A 16,318-nucleotide genomic window follows, 5' to 3' on the forward strand; every position below is an offset into this window, starting at 1 on the left:
GAAAGAGGAATGCAGTGTGACATACCCTCTGTAAATAACCATATTTCATGGTCACACGCTGCACTTCCCTGTCAATGGCACTGAAGGTATGGGGGGTGATGCAGAAGAAAGCCCAATGCAGAGACCATGGCTTTTAAAGTGACTGCAGTCAGCGGGGCTGACAGCCACCGCGGGCCCCCAGGCAAAGTTGGGTGTGTAAGACACCAGGCTTCGCAAGGGGCGGGGCCTCAGGCAGAATGGGCGGGGCCAGGAGAAGCCGTCCCTCAGTGTCTCCTGGAGTGTGACCCCCTCTCCCCTGGCCCTCATGGCCACAGCGTGCGCCTGGCACCGCATTCCAATAACAATTTAAAGGGCCAAGGAGCCCCGGCCCCTTTGAATCGCCAGGGCCCCGGGTAGCTGCCCCTCCCCTTTCGGCGGCCCTGGCTGCAGTAAGGGAGTCTCAGTCACTAGCCTGCTTTTATGTTCCAGAAAGACGGACTCTCTGAAATATAATGGACGTGATCCGTTCCAGGCCAAAATAAATAACCGGAATGACACATATTCCTTCCCTGGTGGCCACAGTCTCGCCTGCCTCCCGAGAGATGCTGCCTCCTGTTTGGCTGAGCCCCACCTCCCCCGTTCACACACTGCGCAATCTGAAAGCAATCAGCGTGTCGCTCCCCCCTCGAATAATCCCACCCAGCCGCCGGGCTGAATGCTCAGCAGTGCCAGAGCAAACGGCCCTTTGTCCTTTACCACGCCCCGCCCGCAGCCAGCAGCTGAGCGCGCAACGGAACGGCAATTCCTGCAGCATCCCCTCCCGCCCTCTCGCTCCTTCCCGGGACCCAGGCCAGCAAAGCACAGAAAGCAGCGGCTAGTTTGGAGGGCACAACGGGTGAGGCTTATCGGTTCCAGTTAACTGGTAGGGGCTGGAACAGCTCCCTGCTCGGTCCAGGCAGCAGGCTGCTCCAGCGCCACTGGGCCTACTGCAGATGGGCTGCTTCAACCAGCTGGCCCGTCTGTGGCGGGAGAGCCACTCCAACCCATGGGGCTGCAGTTGCCCCCTTCCACCCTGCGCCCGCTCTCCCATGAATTGGTTAACAAACCAGTTAACCAATTAAACGGGATTTTACATCCCTAGCATGCAAGTGGCTTCGGTGCTGGGCAAAGGACCAAAGCTTTGGATGCTCATCTTGAAGAAGAGTTCAAAATTTCAGAGCCAAATTCCTCCCTGCTCTACTTCCTTTGATTTCCATAGATGACGCCAGGTATGAATTTTGCCCGGGGTGGAAGGGATTAGGGTCTTCGCTTTCTGTCCTGTGGTTAATTGACGTGTTAAAGGCTGAAAAGTTCTTCTGGTCCGTTGCGGTGTTGGCCAATGCTTTTCCCGTGAGCGCTGGCTTGTCTAGCAAGGAATCCATCCGCAGAATCTGATGTGTTCATGGAATGACACATGCTCAGATGCACACAGCCTGCACTGTGATGAGCAACATTTCTTTCTGAGCCTGCGGACAAATCCACAAGAGAACATGCTGGCTTTACGGGTAGGGTACTACGTAGCGTCAGATCAGTTTCTAGGTCATTGGAATGTCACATGTGTGGCTTCTATGGAGACAGCCTACATCTTAGTTATTGTGGGAGATGGGCTCAAAGCCTCAAGATTGACTCCAGATGGGTTTAGATCAGGGTTTGGAGCAGAGGCAGGCTGCAAAGCCAAGGTATGGATCCAAATCTAGATCTGCAATTTCCCCTTGTTTTGGATAGAGTGGAAGTTTCATTCAGGCTGATCTCCAGCTTTAGCATCCTCAGCTCCGCTGTGCACAATAGCGCCGTTTGGCTCAGAGGAATAATGGTTTCCATTTCCAGATGTGGGGTTTACACCTGGATTTTGTGTTGTTTCCACACACTACAATAACATACCAGGGAGAACCACTGGTCATATTTGCCTAAGAGTCCTTGTGAAATGTGGGGGAATCTTTCAGCAAATGCTGGGTTGGTTACCAAACCTGAAAGCGAGGCAGTTCCATGGAACCAAGAACTGGGTGATGTGCCAGAGAATCAAAACGGCAGGGCTCTGAAAAGCAGTGGCAAAGTGAAGGCTTTCGGCAGGCTTAGTGGCCCAGCGCCTGGGATACCCCAAGGTCTGTGGCTCAAAGATCAACATTTCTAGTGACTAAAAGTCACTGTCCTCCGATGACTCTCTGGTGGTCGGTGCAAACGGAGGTGGTGAGTCTGAGTCCTGTTCCTGTGGGCTGCACATGGCCCCATCACTAGAAGGGTCTCTTTGTTGGGAGTCTCAGCAGAGAGGTCGAGGCTTAAGGGTGAAATTCACCACTGCGCAGAGGGCTAGCAGAAGGGTGCATAGGTACCATTTGAGTGCCCCATACAGGGCTTACGTGGGCCTTCCAGGGCCTCCTGCACAGCAGCAAATTTCATACCAAAAAACATTCAAATACACCGGCCTTTTGCCTCTGCAGGCTTAGCTGGGCACCTTCGCGAAGCACTTGATACCCCCCATTACCCTGCTTTAAAACCTGCACAGTAGAGAAAAAAAACCCAACGGTGGTTCCAAACCCCCTAAAAAGGAGGGCAGGAGCCATTCTGATACATAATGAATTGAAACAGGACATTTTATTTTCTGTCCGCTGTTTCCTGATCCAGCCTTCCTCTCATTCATGTCACCCGTCACATCTGCAATACAGCAGCCCAGGAACATTGAGGAGAGCAGGAGGGGGCTGTATTTTCCTACAGCCTTGGCTTTTTAACAGAGGAGCCGGAACCCCAGATCCAATCATCCCTTAGGAGTGTCTGGATCTGAACTTCTCAGACCAACCCGCTCTTCACGTTTGAAACCCAGTCCCTGCTATGCGCTCTGACAGCCTGACTTCATACCCTGGATTCACCTCACACCAGCACAGACACCCAGACTGCACTAGTAGTAGAGCTGCTGCCGGCTTCTCGTGCAAGGGAGGTTTTTGAGGGCTGTGTCCGGTGAAGATGGCAATCCGCAGTGCTGCGGAACCTTGCCCACGTGCGGAAGGGAGGAGAGGGGAGTTTCAGTCACTCATGTGCGGAGGCCAGATTCTCAAAGCTGGGTGCACAATGTTACGCACCTAAAGCTCCATGTAGGCACTTGGAGCTCCATGTAGGCACTAAATTAGATTAGATTAGGCACCCAAGTCTCAACGTGGGGATCTAAATGTTTCTAACACTTTGTATCTGAGGGGCCTTTGGTTTCCCATACTGCAGTGTGCATTAAGTGGAGTTTTGAAGCTCTCCTTTAACTCACAAGTGAAGTAAGTTTCCTGTTTACAGCTTAGCCTGCCCTTGTGAACACTCATCAGCAATGTCAGTGTTCCCTGTAAGCTGTGTGCTTGTGCAGCCACTCAGGAGAGATTCAGATGCTGCCAGATTAGCAGAGCGCCCACAGCTACGTTTTGTTTTTCTAGTGGTGGTGCACATTCACACATGCTTCAGTGCACATGAAAAAAATTATTCTGCACATGGATGGAAAAGATTAGAGGGAACACTAGTCAGCCTTCTAAACCCAGGGTGCAATTAGGCATGATGGGAATTCCCTGCCTTATACGGTTCCAACTATATTGGGGAGGAGGGGAAACAAACACTACATTTGCAGAAACATTGCCCGGGAAGTTCAGAGGAGGGAAGGAAATTAGTGCATTTGGGTTAGGTTAAAGGAAACGTTTGCAGATTTTTTGGATTTAGCGAAAAAATGCCAAAAAAATAACAATTCTGGCTTGAATTTATTTGAATTTTTATTTTCAGGTTAGGTCGTTAACCAAAAAAAGCTGCTGGTCTCTCAGTTTTCATCCCAACACTAGCGAGCCCAGATCAGCAAGGAGGTGCGCTGGTAACGCTGGGTCTGGCTGTTGTCTAGCACCTGGCTGCACAATGCCTGGTTTTTACCCGCACTTAATACCCCCTAAAAGGATGGAAGGAAATGTTGGTTTTTACACTAAAGTGACTTTTTTGGGAGCGAAGAAGTTTTAACAAAACAAATAAGGTGTTTAGCCATGACAGCCATTCCCGCGGCGTGAGCATTAGCTCTGTCTGGGGACAGGCGGGCGGTTAAGCCTGGGTATGCATTGCTGACGTATTTTACTAAGCTGAGATGGACACAAAACAGCTGCCTGTCACCTGCTCTAAGGCCTTGGACCGTGCTCAGAACAAACAGCAGCAATCGCATCGTTGCAAACTCCCCTTCCTCGGTTTACCACCAACACTTAGCAACTGCCTTCCTAATTGGCATGTTCTCACAGAAAACTATCCAGCTGCTCCCATCATCTCTGGTGGGGGGGGGGGGGTTCTTGATGTTTCTCTTCTCTTTGAGATTGGCAGTGCTGTCTTCCTCCCAGAGGGAAGCATGGGCTAGTGGTTAGGCCATGCAGATGGGAATCTTGCGTTCTGCTCCTGCCTCAACTACAAAGTGCCTGTCTGCTTTGGTGCTGATCTCGTCCCTGAAATCAGAGCTTAGGAGCCTAAAATGGGTATTTAAGATCAAGACTAAGACTTTAGGGCTATGTCTAGACTGCAGGCTTCTTTCGAAAGATCGCGTCTAGACTGCAGGCGGATCTTTCGAAAGAAAAATCCGCTTTTTCGAAAGAGAGCACCCAGCGAGTCTGGATGCTCTCTTTCGAAGACGGCCTCTTTACATTGAAGAACGCCTTCCTTCGAAAGAGGAACTTTCGAAGGAAGGCGTTCTTCCTCGTGAAACGAGGTTTACCACCATCGAAAGAAAAGCCGCGTTCTTTCGAAATAATTTCGAAAGAACGTGGCTTGAGTCTGGACGCAGGGGAAATTTTTTCGGGAAAAGGCTACTTTTCCCGAAAAAACCCCTGAGTCTGGACACGGCCTAGGTGTCCACGCTTGAGAACTGGCCCTTTCGGCCTCTCTGTGCCCTGATCTCCTCTCCTGTGAGGAGCAGGGATGGTGGAGTGAAGGGGGTTTGCATGGCTCGGTGAGTCCAGTCCGGTTGTAATGCAGTTCAGGCTCTCGGACAGACGCTGCTAGACAAGTGTTGAGTTGCACTGTGGTTTTTCCCTGCTAAACGGGCGCTGGGCTACCCTTGTGCGTCAGCAGGTCGGGTTTAGGAGGAGAGGGTGCTCGGGTCCCGTCTGTCAGGCATGGAGGGGCAGGAGAATCCAGCGTTCCTGCTGGAGGAGCAAGGTTCAACACAAAGGGGTTGTTTTGGATGGAAAGACTCCGCCCACTCCAGGAAGTCATCTGCCCCGCTAGCACTATGGCCACCAAAACATTGCCCAGCTGGCTTGGTTCAGAAATCGCTAGGATGGATTCCATCCGCCCAGAGAGTCTGAGCAGGGGGCAAAACTGCCAGGACCTGGACAAATGGGGACTTCATTCTCCCACTGCCCTTCCAGCTCAGAGCCCGCACGCTGGCTGCTTTCCCTCTCGCAGGGCTCTGGGATCCTTCGTCCAGAGGGGCTGGCCCTCATTAGCCCAAGCGATGTGCAAGACAGACGGATTCAGGCCCGTCCAGATCTCTCTCGGAAGCCAGCGGGCGCTGTGGCTCCACAGAACAGCCCCATTCAGCCTGGGAGGCAACGGGTGTCTGGCGAGGAAGAGCCCAGGGAGAAATCAGTCAGGCCGGGCGAGCCCTACAGCCCTTTACTGGCCTGCTGCAGCAGTGCTCAGCGTATTCCAGTTGTCAGCACATTGCGTCTCCTCCCCGTTTCCGACCCCCACACCCTGCAACCCTCGGAGCTTGGCTCGGCGATCGGCTTTCAGCAAGGGAGCACAGCCCCGTAAATCTTTCCACCGGAGTCTGAACTGTTGAAATGATGTTTGATGGCTCGAGCGGAGTCTGTTCTTACTGGCTAGGCAATGCGAGGGGAACAGTGCACGGCGCTCGGTGTGCCTGGGTTGGGCTGGAGGAGGACGTTGTGCGCAGCGCGGCTTCTTGCAGGGATTTAATTCCTCGCCTGAAAGAGTCTCCCGGGGGTTTGCTAGCAGCTTGAGAAAAGAGAGAGCTCAGACGGTGAAAGACGGAGAGCAAGGGGACACCCTCCCCCCCGCCCCGCCGCCAGTGTAAATCCACACCCATTTCCAAGAGAGCTCTGCTGACTCGCTCTTGCCGGGACCTGGCCGATTGACTTCACAGGAGCTGCACGCAATTTACACCAGCTGGGGAGCTGGCCCCGTTGCCTTAATTGAAGCGACGAGTTGGGATCCGGCCCTCCTGATTTCTGTAGAACTGGGCTGCTTTACACCAGCTGGGGAACTGGCCCATTGATGTCAGGTGGGCCCAGCCAAGGCGTGGGCCCAGAAAGTAAAACCGCGGGGACGGAGGCAAAAGCAAGAGAGGGCAAAGTAAGAGATCTGACCCAGCTCTCCCTCCCTGCAGTGGAATTACAGCAGTGGATCGACAGCAGCGTGAGCCAATCAGGACCTGGCCAAAGTCTAGAAGTAGATAACTAAGAGCGAAGCTGTTCCACCTGGCCTGTGAGGCATCTCCATTCCCACCGCTGACGGCGCAGGGAGGGTGTTTTCACACCACGGCTGCCAGCAACTCCTTGCTGGGCACCGTTACACTCTTTCCTCTCCTGGCAAGACTTGGCCTCCCCATGCTGAAAACAGGACAGGGCCAGTGGCGTTGGGACGTGCTGATTGCTGACACGAGGCGCTATCCATTTAGGAAGTGCCTACCGACAGGCCAGAGTCAGTCGTGTTCAGAGACTTCTCGCTTCTCCCAGCCACCTGCATTTGGAGCCCTCGCCAGGCTGGGTTTCTTGGCGTTTCTTGGTGTTCCCTCGCCAGGCCGGGTTTCTTGGTGTTTCTTGGTGTTCCCTTCAGGCTGGGTTTCTTGGCGTTCCCTCAGCCAACTGGACATACAGTGAGAACAGCCTGGTAATCAGGAAGGGCAGGAGGTTTAAGCCACAGGAAAAGATTGCTGAACTTCTCTAAAGCGCCTGAAGAGATTTGGGCTCATTTCCAACCGTGGTTCCAGACAAACCCCAGGCCGATTCTTGGTTGGAGTGAATCCCACTTTCTCTAGCAGCCAGACTTTCGGACCTGATGCTAAAACAGAGCGAGATATAGGAGATGGACAGAGAGCCTTCCTGTATTAACATGCTCCGAATGGCTTCCGCTGGCTTGGCCAATGGCGTGTCTCCTGTTTGGTGCTAAGAGATGGTATTTGTGGACCATTCTGGCCCAGGATGGTGTTGTTGCCCTCCCAAAATGAGCTCGCAACCAGATCAAGGATTCTGTCTATTGGTCATGGCCACCCTCCAGCTAGCGGACACGAGGCAGCCTCCGCCATCCAGGGTGGCTTGGCCTGAGTGATCATTAGTCACTTACCCAAGGGGGGATTTTTGCTCTAGCTTACACCTATTGTTACCTGCCTGCTGCTCCTTTTGGTCACTTCATTTGGTAAAAAGAGCAGGATGTGGCAGTGCAGTGGACTGACAGAACTCCTGGGTTTTAGTCTCATCTGCTACTAGCTTGCTCTGTGGCCTTGGATAGATCATCTCTCTTCTGAGAAATGCATATTACAAAGCCTAATGAATAACTATTTCTAAGGCTCTTTGAATGACAAATACTGTGGGAGTGCAAGGTGTCGATAATCACCACCATCGCTGTGTATTTGTATCCAGAAAATGTCCTGCAAGTCTAAAGCCCCTGTTCAATACAGCCGATTGCTTCTCTCAGCTCTGCACGTTGCTTAGCCAGATATGTGTGGGCAGAGCTCTGTCTGTTCTGGTTAGGTTAGGGCCTTAGGACTTGTTCTCTTTGCAGACTATTCCCCTAAAGTTTCCCTTCAGCGTTCATCATCTGGAATCTTTCACTGGTCCTCAGCATTGTCGGCATTAAAATAACCCTGTCTGGACATGGCCACATGTGCCCTCAACAGCTGGCCTGGTGTTGTCTGGCCCATTGCACCCATTGGCTTGCCATTTCATGTCCTGCAATTCGAAGAGAAGGATATTGGCGTTTGAGAGGCGTTGTTATAGAAAGATCCTGAGAATAGGATGGATGCAGAAGGTCACCAACGAGGAATTATATAGGAGGATACAGCTGAAAGAGAACCTACTGCAGAAGGTTTTACAATGGAAGTTACAACTACTCGGGCATATCTGCAGAATGAGCAATGAGTGAAAAGTTAAGACCCTGGTATTCGGCATAATGGATGGTCCGAATAGGAGAGGCAGACCCCACAGAGACTGGGTAGATGATATAGTAGATTGGTGTGGAGCTAGTCTACAGAAACTAAGCCACTCCACACTGGCCACGGAAAGAGGGAAGGAAATAGTGAGGGAAGCATCGGACACCAACGGGCGGTGAGCCCATGGTAGTTGTTGATGATGATGATGATGATGAAGAATTGGGATAAAAGGCATTCAGGGTAGTCAGTGGATGCAAAGTTCAGGCTGGGCATGTCCACACTGTGGGCTAATGCCGAAATAAGCTACGCAACTTGAGCTACTTCAATTGCACAGCTGATGTCGAAAGAGCTTAATTCGGCTTTTGGCACTGTCTACCCAGCAGGAAGCTGACGGAAGAGCACTCTTCCTTCGACTGCCCTTACGCCGACTCCTGTAACCCTCATTTCACGAGGAGTAAGAAGTCCTCCTGTTCACCATTACTTCAAAATAGAAGCCTGCTGTGTAGATGCGCTCTTTGTTATTCCGAAATAACGCTGCTGTGTAGACGTACCCTCTGTATCCTGCAACCTCCATAAAGAAACTCCTCCTAGGAGCTGCAACCCTTGTCTACCCCCGCCCCTCCAGAGGCGATGTCTCACAGACAGGGTTACACAGGAACTCTCTGAGGACGGGGTAGTTGAATGTTTGTCAAACTGCCAGCCCTGGAGGGTTAGTGCAACAAGGTCTCGATGTATAAATAATTCCAACTAGAGCTTTTCTGCCAGTGCTTTTATGGGCTATCCACTCTCGGTTCCAGTGTGTTTCAAGTCTTGCTCAGAGAGACAAGGTGGGTGAGGTAATATCTTTTATTGGACCAACTTCAAGTCATGCTTGACATTCACGGTCACGTTAGAAGAAAACAAAGAGACACAACGATTTCTAGAATCTGTTGGCTATTCTTTTCCTGTAAAAGGTTCTTGGCAGGTCGGGAGCATGGTAGGGAACCTCAGCAGGGCCTCTGGCATGGAAAACTGTGTTGTTTCAATGATAGATTTTGCTTCTGGCCCCAACTTTGATTAGATCATATTTAGAGAGCACCGAGCAATTTATCATCTCCTGACTGCTATCAGCTTTATTCCCATCCATCAGCAAAGCGTCTGAAGAACAATAGGAGTGACTGGAGTTGGGCTGATGAGGCCGGGTGTGGATCTGGGGTAGGATGAGCCTGGGGGCTGAAGGTAGGTGGAATCAGAGCTCAGTTTTGAGATCTCGCAGGATTTATGCCCTAACTGCAGAAGTCTGGAAGATGAGCTGTCAGAATTTCCATCATTTGGCCTCTTAACGAGATTCTGGCCACATCCCAGCCAGAATCAGAAAATAAGCTGCTTCTGGGTTTAAATGGGATCTGGAACGAAAGCCATTGGCCAGCTCTGCAATCAGGGGCTTTGAATTCGTCCAGATTTGTAAAGCACCGAGGCACGGAACTCCATGGGAGCCCGTGGGAGCATGAAGTTAGCATCGGAACAGTTTGAAACCCCAGCAGCCTGTCTGCATCGCTAGGTGCCTAAAGACTTGAGAAAACCTGGCTCCTGGGCCTGGTGCTGCACTGATACCTTGCCGCTGAGATTCCTTTGGAGTGGGATGAAGCATTAAAGTGGTGGGCACCTGGGCTGTGTCTAGACTGGCAAGTTTTTCCGCAAAATCATCGGCTTTTGGGGAAAAACTTGCCAGCTGTCTACACTGGCCGCTTGAATTTCCGCAAGAACACTGATGATCTCATGTAAGATGGTCAGTGTTCTTGCGGAAATGCTATGCTGCTCCCGTTTGGGAAAAAGCCCTCTTGCGCAAGAGGGCCAGTGTAGACAGCACAGAACTGTTTTGTGCAAAAAAACCCCGATGGCAAAAATGGCGATCGGGGCTTTTTTGCGCAAAAGCGCATCTAGATTGGCCATGGACGCTTTTCTGCAAAAAGTGCTTTTGCGGAAAAGCGTCCTGCCAATCTAGATGCTCTTTTCCACAAATGCTTTTAACGGAAAACTTTTCCGTTAAAAGCATTTCTGGAAAATCACGCAAGTGTAGACGTAGCTGCTGTATTCAGCTTCCTGGCAGCTGCTTTTCTCCTGGCTGCAACGTGTATATTTAGCAATACAATAGGGGCACCCTGACTGGTTCTACTGACCCCAGGGCCGGATTCTGATATTCGTGCTCCTGTCGAATAGTTACTTGCTCCACTGAAGTCTATGGCACTACTGCTGGAGTAGGATGGGTACGCTGCTGAGGAAGGCTGGCAAGATCTAGCCCCACGCACTGATGCTTTCCACTTCGGCAAGCCTGCTGCGTCCCAGCAGAAGTCGGGGCGAAGGCTGAGGTCTGTGTTTTCCAGACTGGAGTGCTGACTTCAGGTCTCATGGAATAAACTTCCCCAGCAGTTCTAGAGCGTCCAATAGCTGTTGTAACTGGAGCAGCCTTGGTGGGCGTAAAAACCTCCCGTCCTTTCTGCAGTGCTCCGAGAAGAGCGGGGTGGGTAAGGTGTTCCGAGTTCCCAGTCACTTCCCCCTGCTATGCCTGTGTCCTCTCTGCCCGGGGTCCTTTGAAAGGTCTCTTAGATTTTCCCCTAGGGGGTTGGACATGTCCCACCACAATGGGGCCCTGATCTCAGCTGATGTCTCCAGACACCATGGTAAGGGCAGTGCAACAGCGTAGCTTGTGTGCAGGCTGGACCAGGCATCCCTGGTTGCAGGATGAGCTCCACCGGCGAGGAAGCAAGCAATGCCAATACAAGAGCCAGCAGGAAGGGGCATGGTTGGGAAAGTAGCTGGGCTTGCCAGAGGCAGCACAGGGGATGCTGGGGAAACAAGAGCTGGGGAGAATTAGGTTCCTGCAGAGTCCTAGCCGGACAAGGCTGCTGCTCCAGGAGAGAAGGGGAGCTGCGAAGCTGCATGTTTCTTTTGGACGTTGAATTTTGCTTTTGACAAAGTCCGTGGCCAGCCGGAGGGGTGCCAGTGCAGAATGAATGAGGGGTCACTGGAGCCTGCCAGAGTTCTCCAAGGGGCCTGCACGAAGAGGCCATGGAGCTGGAAGAGCCACAAGGCAGGAAGTGGTGCTCCAAGAGATCGGGTCCCATGCTGGAGGAGATGCGGGCGGACACTGCACAGGTCTGGTTGGAACATTCCAGCTGAAGGATCCTCTCCAGCAGCAAAGTGCATCAGCTCAGCGCAATACGCTCGAGATGCTGTGTCAGAGTCACCTGCAACTTCCCCTCGGCTGGACCTGGGCAACCCCTGCTGGGACCGCACCAGGGCTCATCTGCTCATGCCCCAGCATCCTGGCCTTTGGCAGGCAGGGCTTCCCTTTCCTGCTCTGCTCTCCCTGGCCCGCACAGGCACAGAGCTCTGGTGCCTCTCAGTGGCATGTCAGTGGCATTTGCGTGTTCCTGGGATCACCAAACTGTGCTTGAAATGGGAGGAGGAGGGGAAGGCCGTTGCAGCGAGGGTATTTGGGTGCTGATATCTGCCCTGCGTGAGTCAAACTCTCACTCCCTTTACACGCCCCCTCCCCAGGCCCATTGGCAGCTCAGCAGCCGTTTGCATGGTAACCTCGAAGGCCAATGGTGGACGCGCCAACAGCCAAATCATTTAAAACTGTCACAGTGCCACAGTGCGGTGTGGCCATGACATGGCGCCAGGGGAGGGGCCACTGGATGGGTCCCGGCTCTGTTCACTCCCTCCGGGGCACCCGACACTGGCCACTGTCAGCAGACAGGATCCTAGGCTAGACGGCCCTTTGGTCTGTCCCGGGATGGCTGGCCTTCTGGCACGGCAGCGTAACGCTGTGACATTATCCCGCTGCCGCACCGCCGCGTCCTGCTGTGTCGGCTGCTCCGGCCCCCCGACCAGACGTAGAACCGCCCTGCCAAAGCTCACCAAAAGCCGAGCCGGGAGGAGCCGCGGCTGGCGGAGGAGCAGCTCTGCATGCAGTGGGCTGCTAGGGATGGCGTTGCTCCAGCACAGCAACCAGGGCCTATGTCGCCGGCCCTGCCAAAGCAGCCGTCCCATTAGTGGCACTGGGAGGCAGGCTGATGTTCGGCGGAGTAAAACCATCATGTCACAGCAGTAGGGCCCATTAGAACTGAAACGTTCCTACTGGGGCATTCGATTTGCACACTCCAGTAGAGTGGACACCAAAAGGCTTTGCTAATGCTTCATGGGCTGCTAATTTCCTCTCTGACCTCCTTTGTTGGCGCGTGACCCCAGCCCGAATCTCTCGGCAATGAATGCCAAAGCCCGCCGCAGGCCTGGGTTAGGGGTGACAATGAGGCCTCTGTGGCTTTAATCAGGCTCCCGTTTGCAGCTTCAGAACAGGGGGAATTTGTGTGGCTCTCAAAAGAGCTGGGTGGCACAATAAGGGAGGCCCTGGGCTCTCCCGTGAAGGCAGAGGCGGCCCGGCGCAGCCAGTAAAGGGATTCGTCAGGCGGGGAGGGGGGCGGAGGGCTCCCTTTGTCAAAGGCTTTCTTTAGAAAGGAAGGTTTTGCTGAATGCCCCGATAGACGACCCAATCGGGTCCTGGCAGATGGATATCACAGGCACGCTGCTTATTCAGGGCAGCCTGCAGCTTTTCTCGCTTCCCCCTCCCCCAGCCTTTTATGCATTTTTAAGGCTAATTTGTTTTGTTAATCTTCTCTTGCTCTCCCCCCTGCAGATTGTGACTCATACTGCAAGGCGTCCAAGGGGAAGCTGAAGATTAACATGAAGAAGTACTGCAAGAAAGACTATGGTGAGTTGTGCGTTCTTGGCCTTCGCGGCGTTTGGAAGAGGAGGGGATCTCGCTCCTGAAATGCCGCTGGCCGCGTTCTGAGGTTAAACCCTAGACAGGGGTGAACCTGGACACGTTCTGCCCGGCAGAGTCTCATGGCTTGGGCCGGCCACGGGTACTGCCAGGTGCACCCTATAGGACTGGTGCAGAAGGAGCAGAGGGATCCGGGTTCCCAGCAGCCTCCTCTCTGCAAGCTCCGCTCAGGCCCGTAACCCGAGCTCTTGGTGTTATTTCCCCATATTTTCGAGATGAAATCAGAGTCCCCGAGCCGGGCTCTAAAGCGCAGTGATGCACGTATGTGCCAGGACACGCCTAAAACACGCGGTGATGCTTTCAAAGAGCGGGCAATGAACAGTCGCCAGGACTGCCCAAGTGCTGTATGCTCCGCTTTGGTAGCGACTGTTTCAAATTGTTACATAAATCGGAAAACTAGTCGCCAAGGCTGCTTCGTCACCGGAGTGTGTACAGAGGGGCTGGCGGGGCCCCCCACACCAGGCCAGGGCCGTCTCAACCCCCCCCCATTACACCATGTAGGCGGGCTGCAGCCCACCGAAATTCACACAGGACCCTGCTTGCTGTTGGTCCCTTCCCATTGCACTCAGGGCGCCAACCCGCCGCCCTGCCCCCCCGACGGACCGCCAACCCTCCACCCCGCCCCCCGACGGACCGCCAACCCTCCGCCCCTCCCCGCTGACGGACCGCCAACCCTCCGCCCCTCCCCGCTGACGGACCGCCAACCCTCCGCCCCGCCCCGCTGACGGACCGCCAACCCTCCGCCCCTCCCCGCTGACGGACCGCCAACCCTCCGCCCCGCCCCGCTGACGGACCACCAACCCTCCGCCCCGCCCCGCTGACAGACCACCAACCCTCCGCCCCTCCCCGCTGACGGACCGCCAACCCTCCACCCCTCCCCGCTGACGGACCACCAACCCTCCGCCCCTCCCCGCTGACGGACCGCCAACCCTCCGCCCCTCCCCGCTGACGGACCGCCAACCCTCCGCCCCTCCCCGCTGACAGACCACCAACCCTCCGCCCCGCCCCCCGACGGACCGCCAACCCTCCGCCCCGCCCCGCTGACGGACCGCCAACCCTCCGCCCCTCCCCGCTGACGGACCGCCAACCCTCCACCCCTCCCCGCTGACGGACCGCCAACCCTCCGCCCCTCCCCGCTGACGGACCGCCAACCCTCCGCCCCTCCCCGCTGACGGACCGCCAACCCTCCGCCCCGCCCCGCTGACAGACCGCCAACCCTCCGCCCCGCCCCGCTGACGGACCGCCAACCCTCCGCCCCTCCCCGCTGACGGACCGCCAACCCTCCGCCCCTCCCCGCTGACGGACCGCCAACCCTCCACCCCTCCCTGCTGACGGACCGCCAACCCGCCGCCCCTCCCCGCTGACGGACCGCCAACCCTCCGCCCCTCCCCGCTGACGGACCGCCAACCCGCCGCCCCTCCCCGCTGACGGACCGCCAACCCTCCGCCCCGCCCCCCAACAGACCGCCAACCCGCCGCCCCTCCCCGCTGACGGACCGCCAACCCTCCGCCCCGCCCCCCGACGGACCGCCAACCCTCCGCCCCTCCCCGCTGACGGACCACCAACCCTCCGCCCCTCCCCGCTGATGGACCGCCAACCCGCCGCCCCTCCCCGCTGACGGACCGCCAACCCTCCGCCCCTCCCCGCTGACGGACCGCCAACCCGCCGCCCCTCCCCGCTGACGGACCGCCAACCCGCCGCCCCTCCCCGCTGACGGACCGCCAACCCGCCGCCCCTCCCCGCTGATGGACCGCCAACCCGCCGCCCCTCCCCGCTGACGGACCGCCAACCCTCCGCCCCTCCCCGCTGACGGACCGCCAACCCGCCGCCCCTCCCCGCTGACGGACCGCCAACCCTCCGCCCCGCCCCCCAACAGACCGCCAACCCGCCGCCCCTCCCCGCTGACGGACCGCCAACCCTCCGCCCCTCCCCGCTGACGGACCGCCAACCCTCCGCCCCGCCCCCCGACAGACCGCCAACCCTCCGCCCCGCCCCCCGACGGACCGCCAATCCTCCGCCCCTCCCCGCTGATGGACCGCCGACCCTCTGTCCTGAGCGCCATCTTTACAACCCCAGCCCTGACTCCTGCACCCCCTCAAACATACCCCTCCCCCTGCACTAAGCATCCACATCCCAGCCTCCTGCCCTGACACCCCCCTCACAGTTCATCCCACAGTGCTGCTGCCTGCCAGGTTCCCCATTGTATATGCTCCTAGAGATGTATTGGTCCTATTTGAAAATCAGTTCTTTAGACGAATGAAGTCATTATCAGCGATTCTTTGGCTGGGTTTTATTGCTGCTCCATCCCCACCCCACCCATTCCCCACACGTGGCACATTATCCCCCCATCCCGCTGGGGTGCCGACATTCTCGGCCCAGGCCGCTACCCTGTACCAGTGTCGTGTTTGGGACCAAGCAGTGTACCTGTCTGTGGATTGCAAAGTGCTGCTGTGTCACTCCCGGGCCAGTTTTCACTGGGATGCCTGACGCAAGCCCAGATGAGCTCAGCTGAATGCTGCAGGCCTCTGGAAAAAAAACCCCTAAAAAGGCACCCTCGCTGTATCACAGTTTCCAGCAGCCATGGTCACTGCCCCTCCTCCTCCTCGTTCCGAACGTGGAGTCACACCCGCTGCACAGCACACCCTGGCCGTGTTTGCAAACGCAGAGCTAATTTCCATGTCACCCGCCTTCACAACAGCTTTTTCATAGCCGGGAATGCCTGGCCCGGGCAGAAATTGCTGTGTTGCGAGGCTCTGCTTTGGCTTTGTATTCGGACAGCTTCGGGTGAATTCATGTGCTCCCGCACGCCCAGAGAGGCAGCAAGAAGGGGACCCGGTTTTGGTACATACACCCACCTCCCTGCCCCCTCCCACCATGCAGTTACAGCATTAAGCCCTGAATAATTTATCATCTTTGTTTTCTAACATAGGGGAGGAGGGTCAAACTCTGAAACAGCAGCAATCAGGACTTTCCCATCCAGCCCCACAGTGAAGGGTTTGAATGCAAAAAGCTGCCTGTTTATTCTTGCTTTATACCAGCCAGCAAATGTGTTGGGAAGTTTAAATGCGAGACCATCCTCGTTCTGCACCACTGAGCAGGCAACTCAAGTGGCTTTCCTTGGTGTTACTTACAACTAACGTCCTCCCTGATTAGAGGGGAATCATTTTCAGAATCACACACGCTTTTCATCTTGGAAGCCGTGTGCCGGCTTTTTGCATTTCACAAGTTCGTGTCAGCATCATTTCAGTCGGGTCTGGTGCCTGATTCTCATGCGCCGGAAGAGTCTTGCAGGGTAGGAATTTCACAGCAACGCAAAGGCTGGGGTTGTTCCAAGAGCAAGTACCTGGCCCCCAACCCAAAATTCATGTTTT

The 16,318-nt window shown here is 55.3% G+C and overlaps 1 protein-coding gene across 3 annotated transcripts in view; it reads left to right on the forward strand.

Annotated features, from left to right (window-relative positions):
• NTN1 (netrin 1) overlaps positions 1 to 16,318 on the forward strand; it is a 204,277-nt gene that overhangs the window by 162,706 nt on the left and 25,253 nt on the right. For all 3 annotated transcript variants that reach the window (XM_075903483.1, XM_075903482.1, XM_075903481.1), the window contains one exon: positions 12,801 to 12,875. In XM_075903483.1, coding sequence (XP_075759598.1) covers positions 12,801 to 12,875 — 75 coding nt within the window. The remainder of the gene's footprint in view (positions 1 to 12,800; positions 12,876 to 16,318) is intronic.

The sequence above is a fragment of the Pelodiscus sinensis genome, chromosome 20 (assembly GCF_049634645.1).
Source record: "Pelodiscus sinensis isolate JC-2024 chromosome 20, ASM4963464v1, whole genome shotgun sequence".
Classification (NCBI taxonomy): domain Eukaryota; kingdom Metazoa; phylum Chordata; order Testudines; family Trionychidae; genus Pelodiscus; species Pelodiscus sinensis.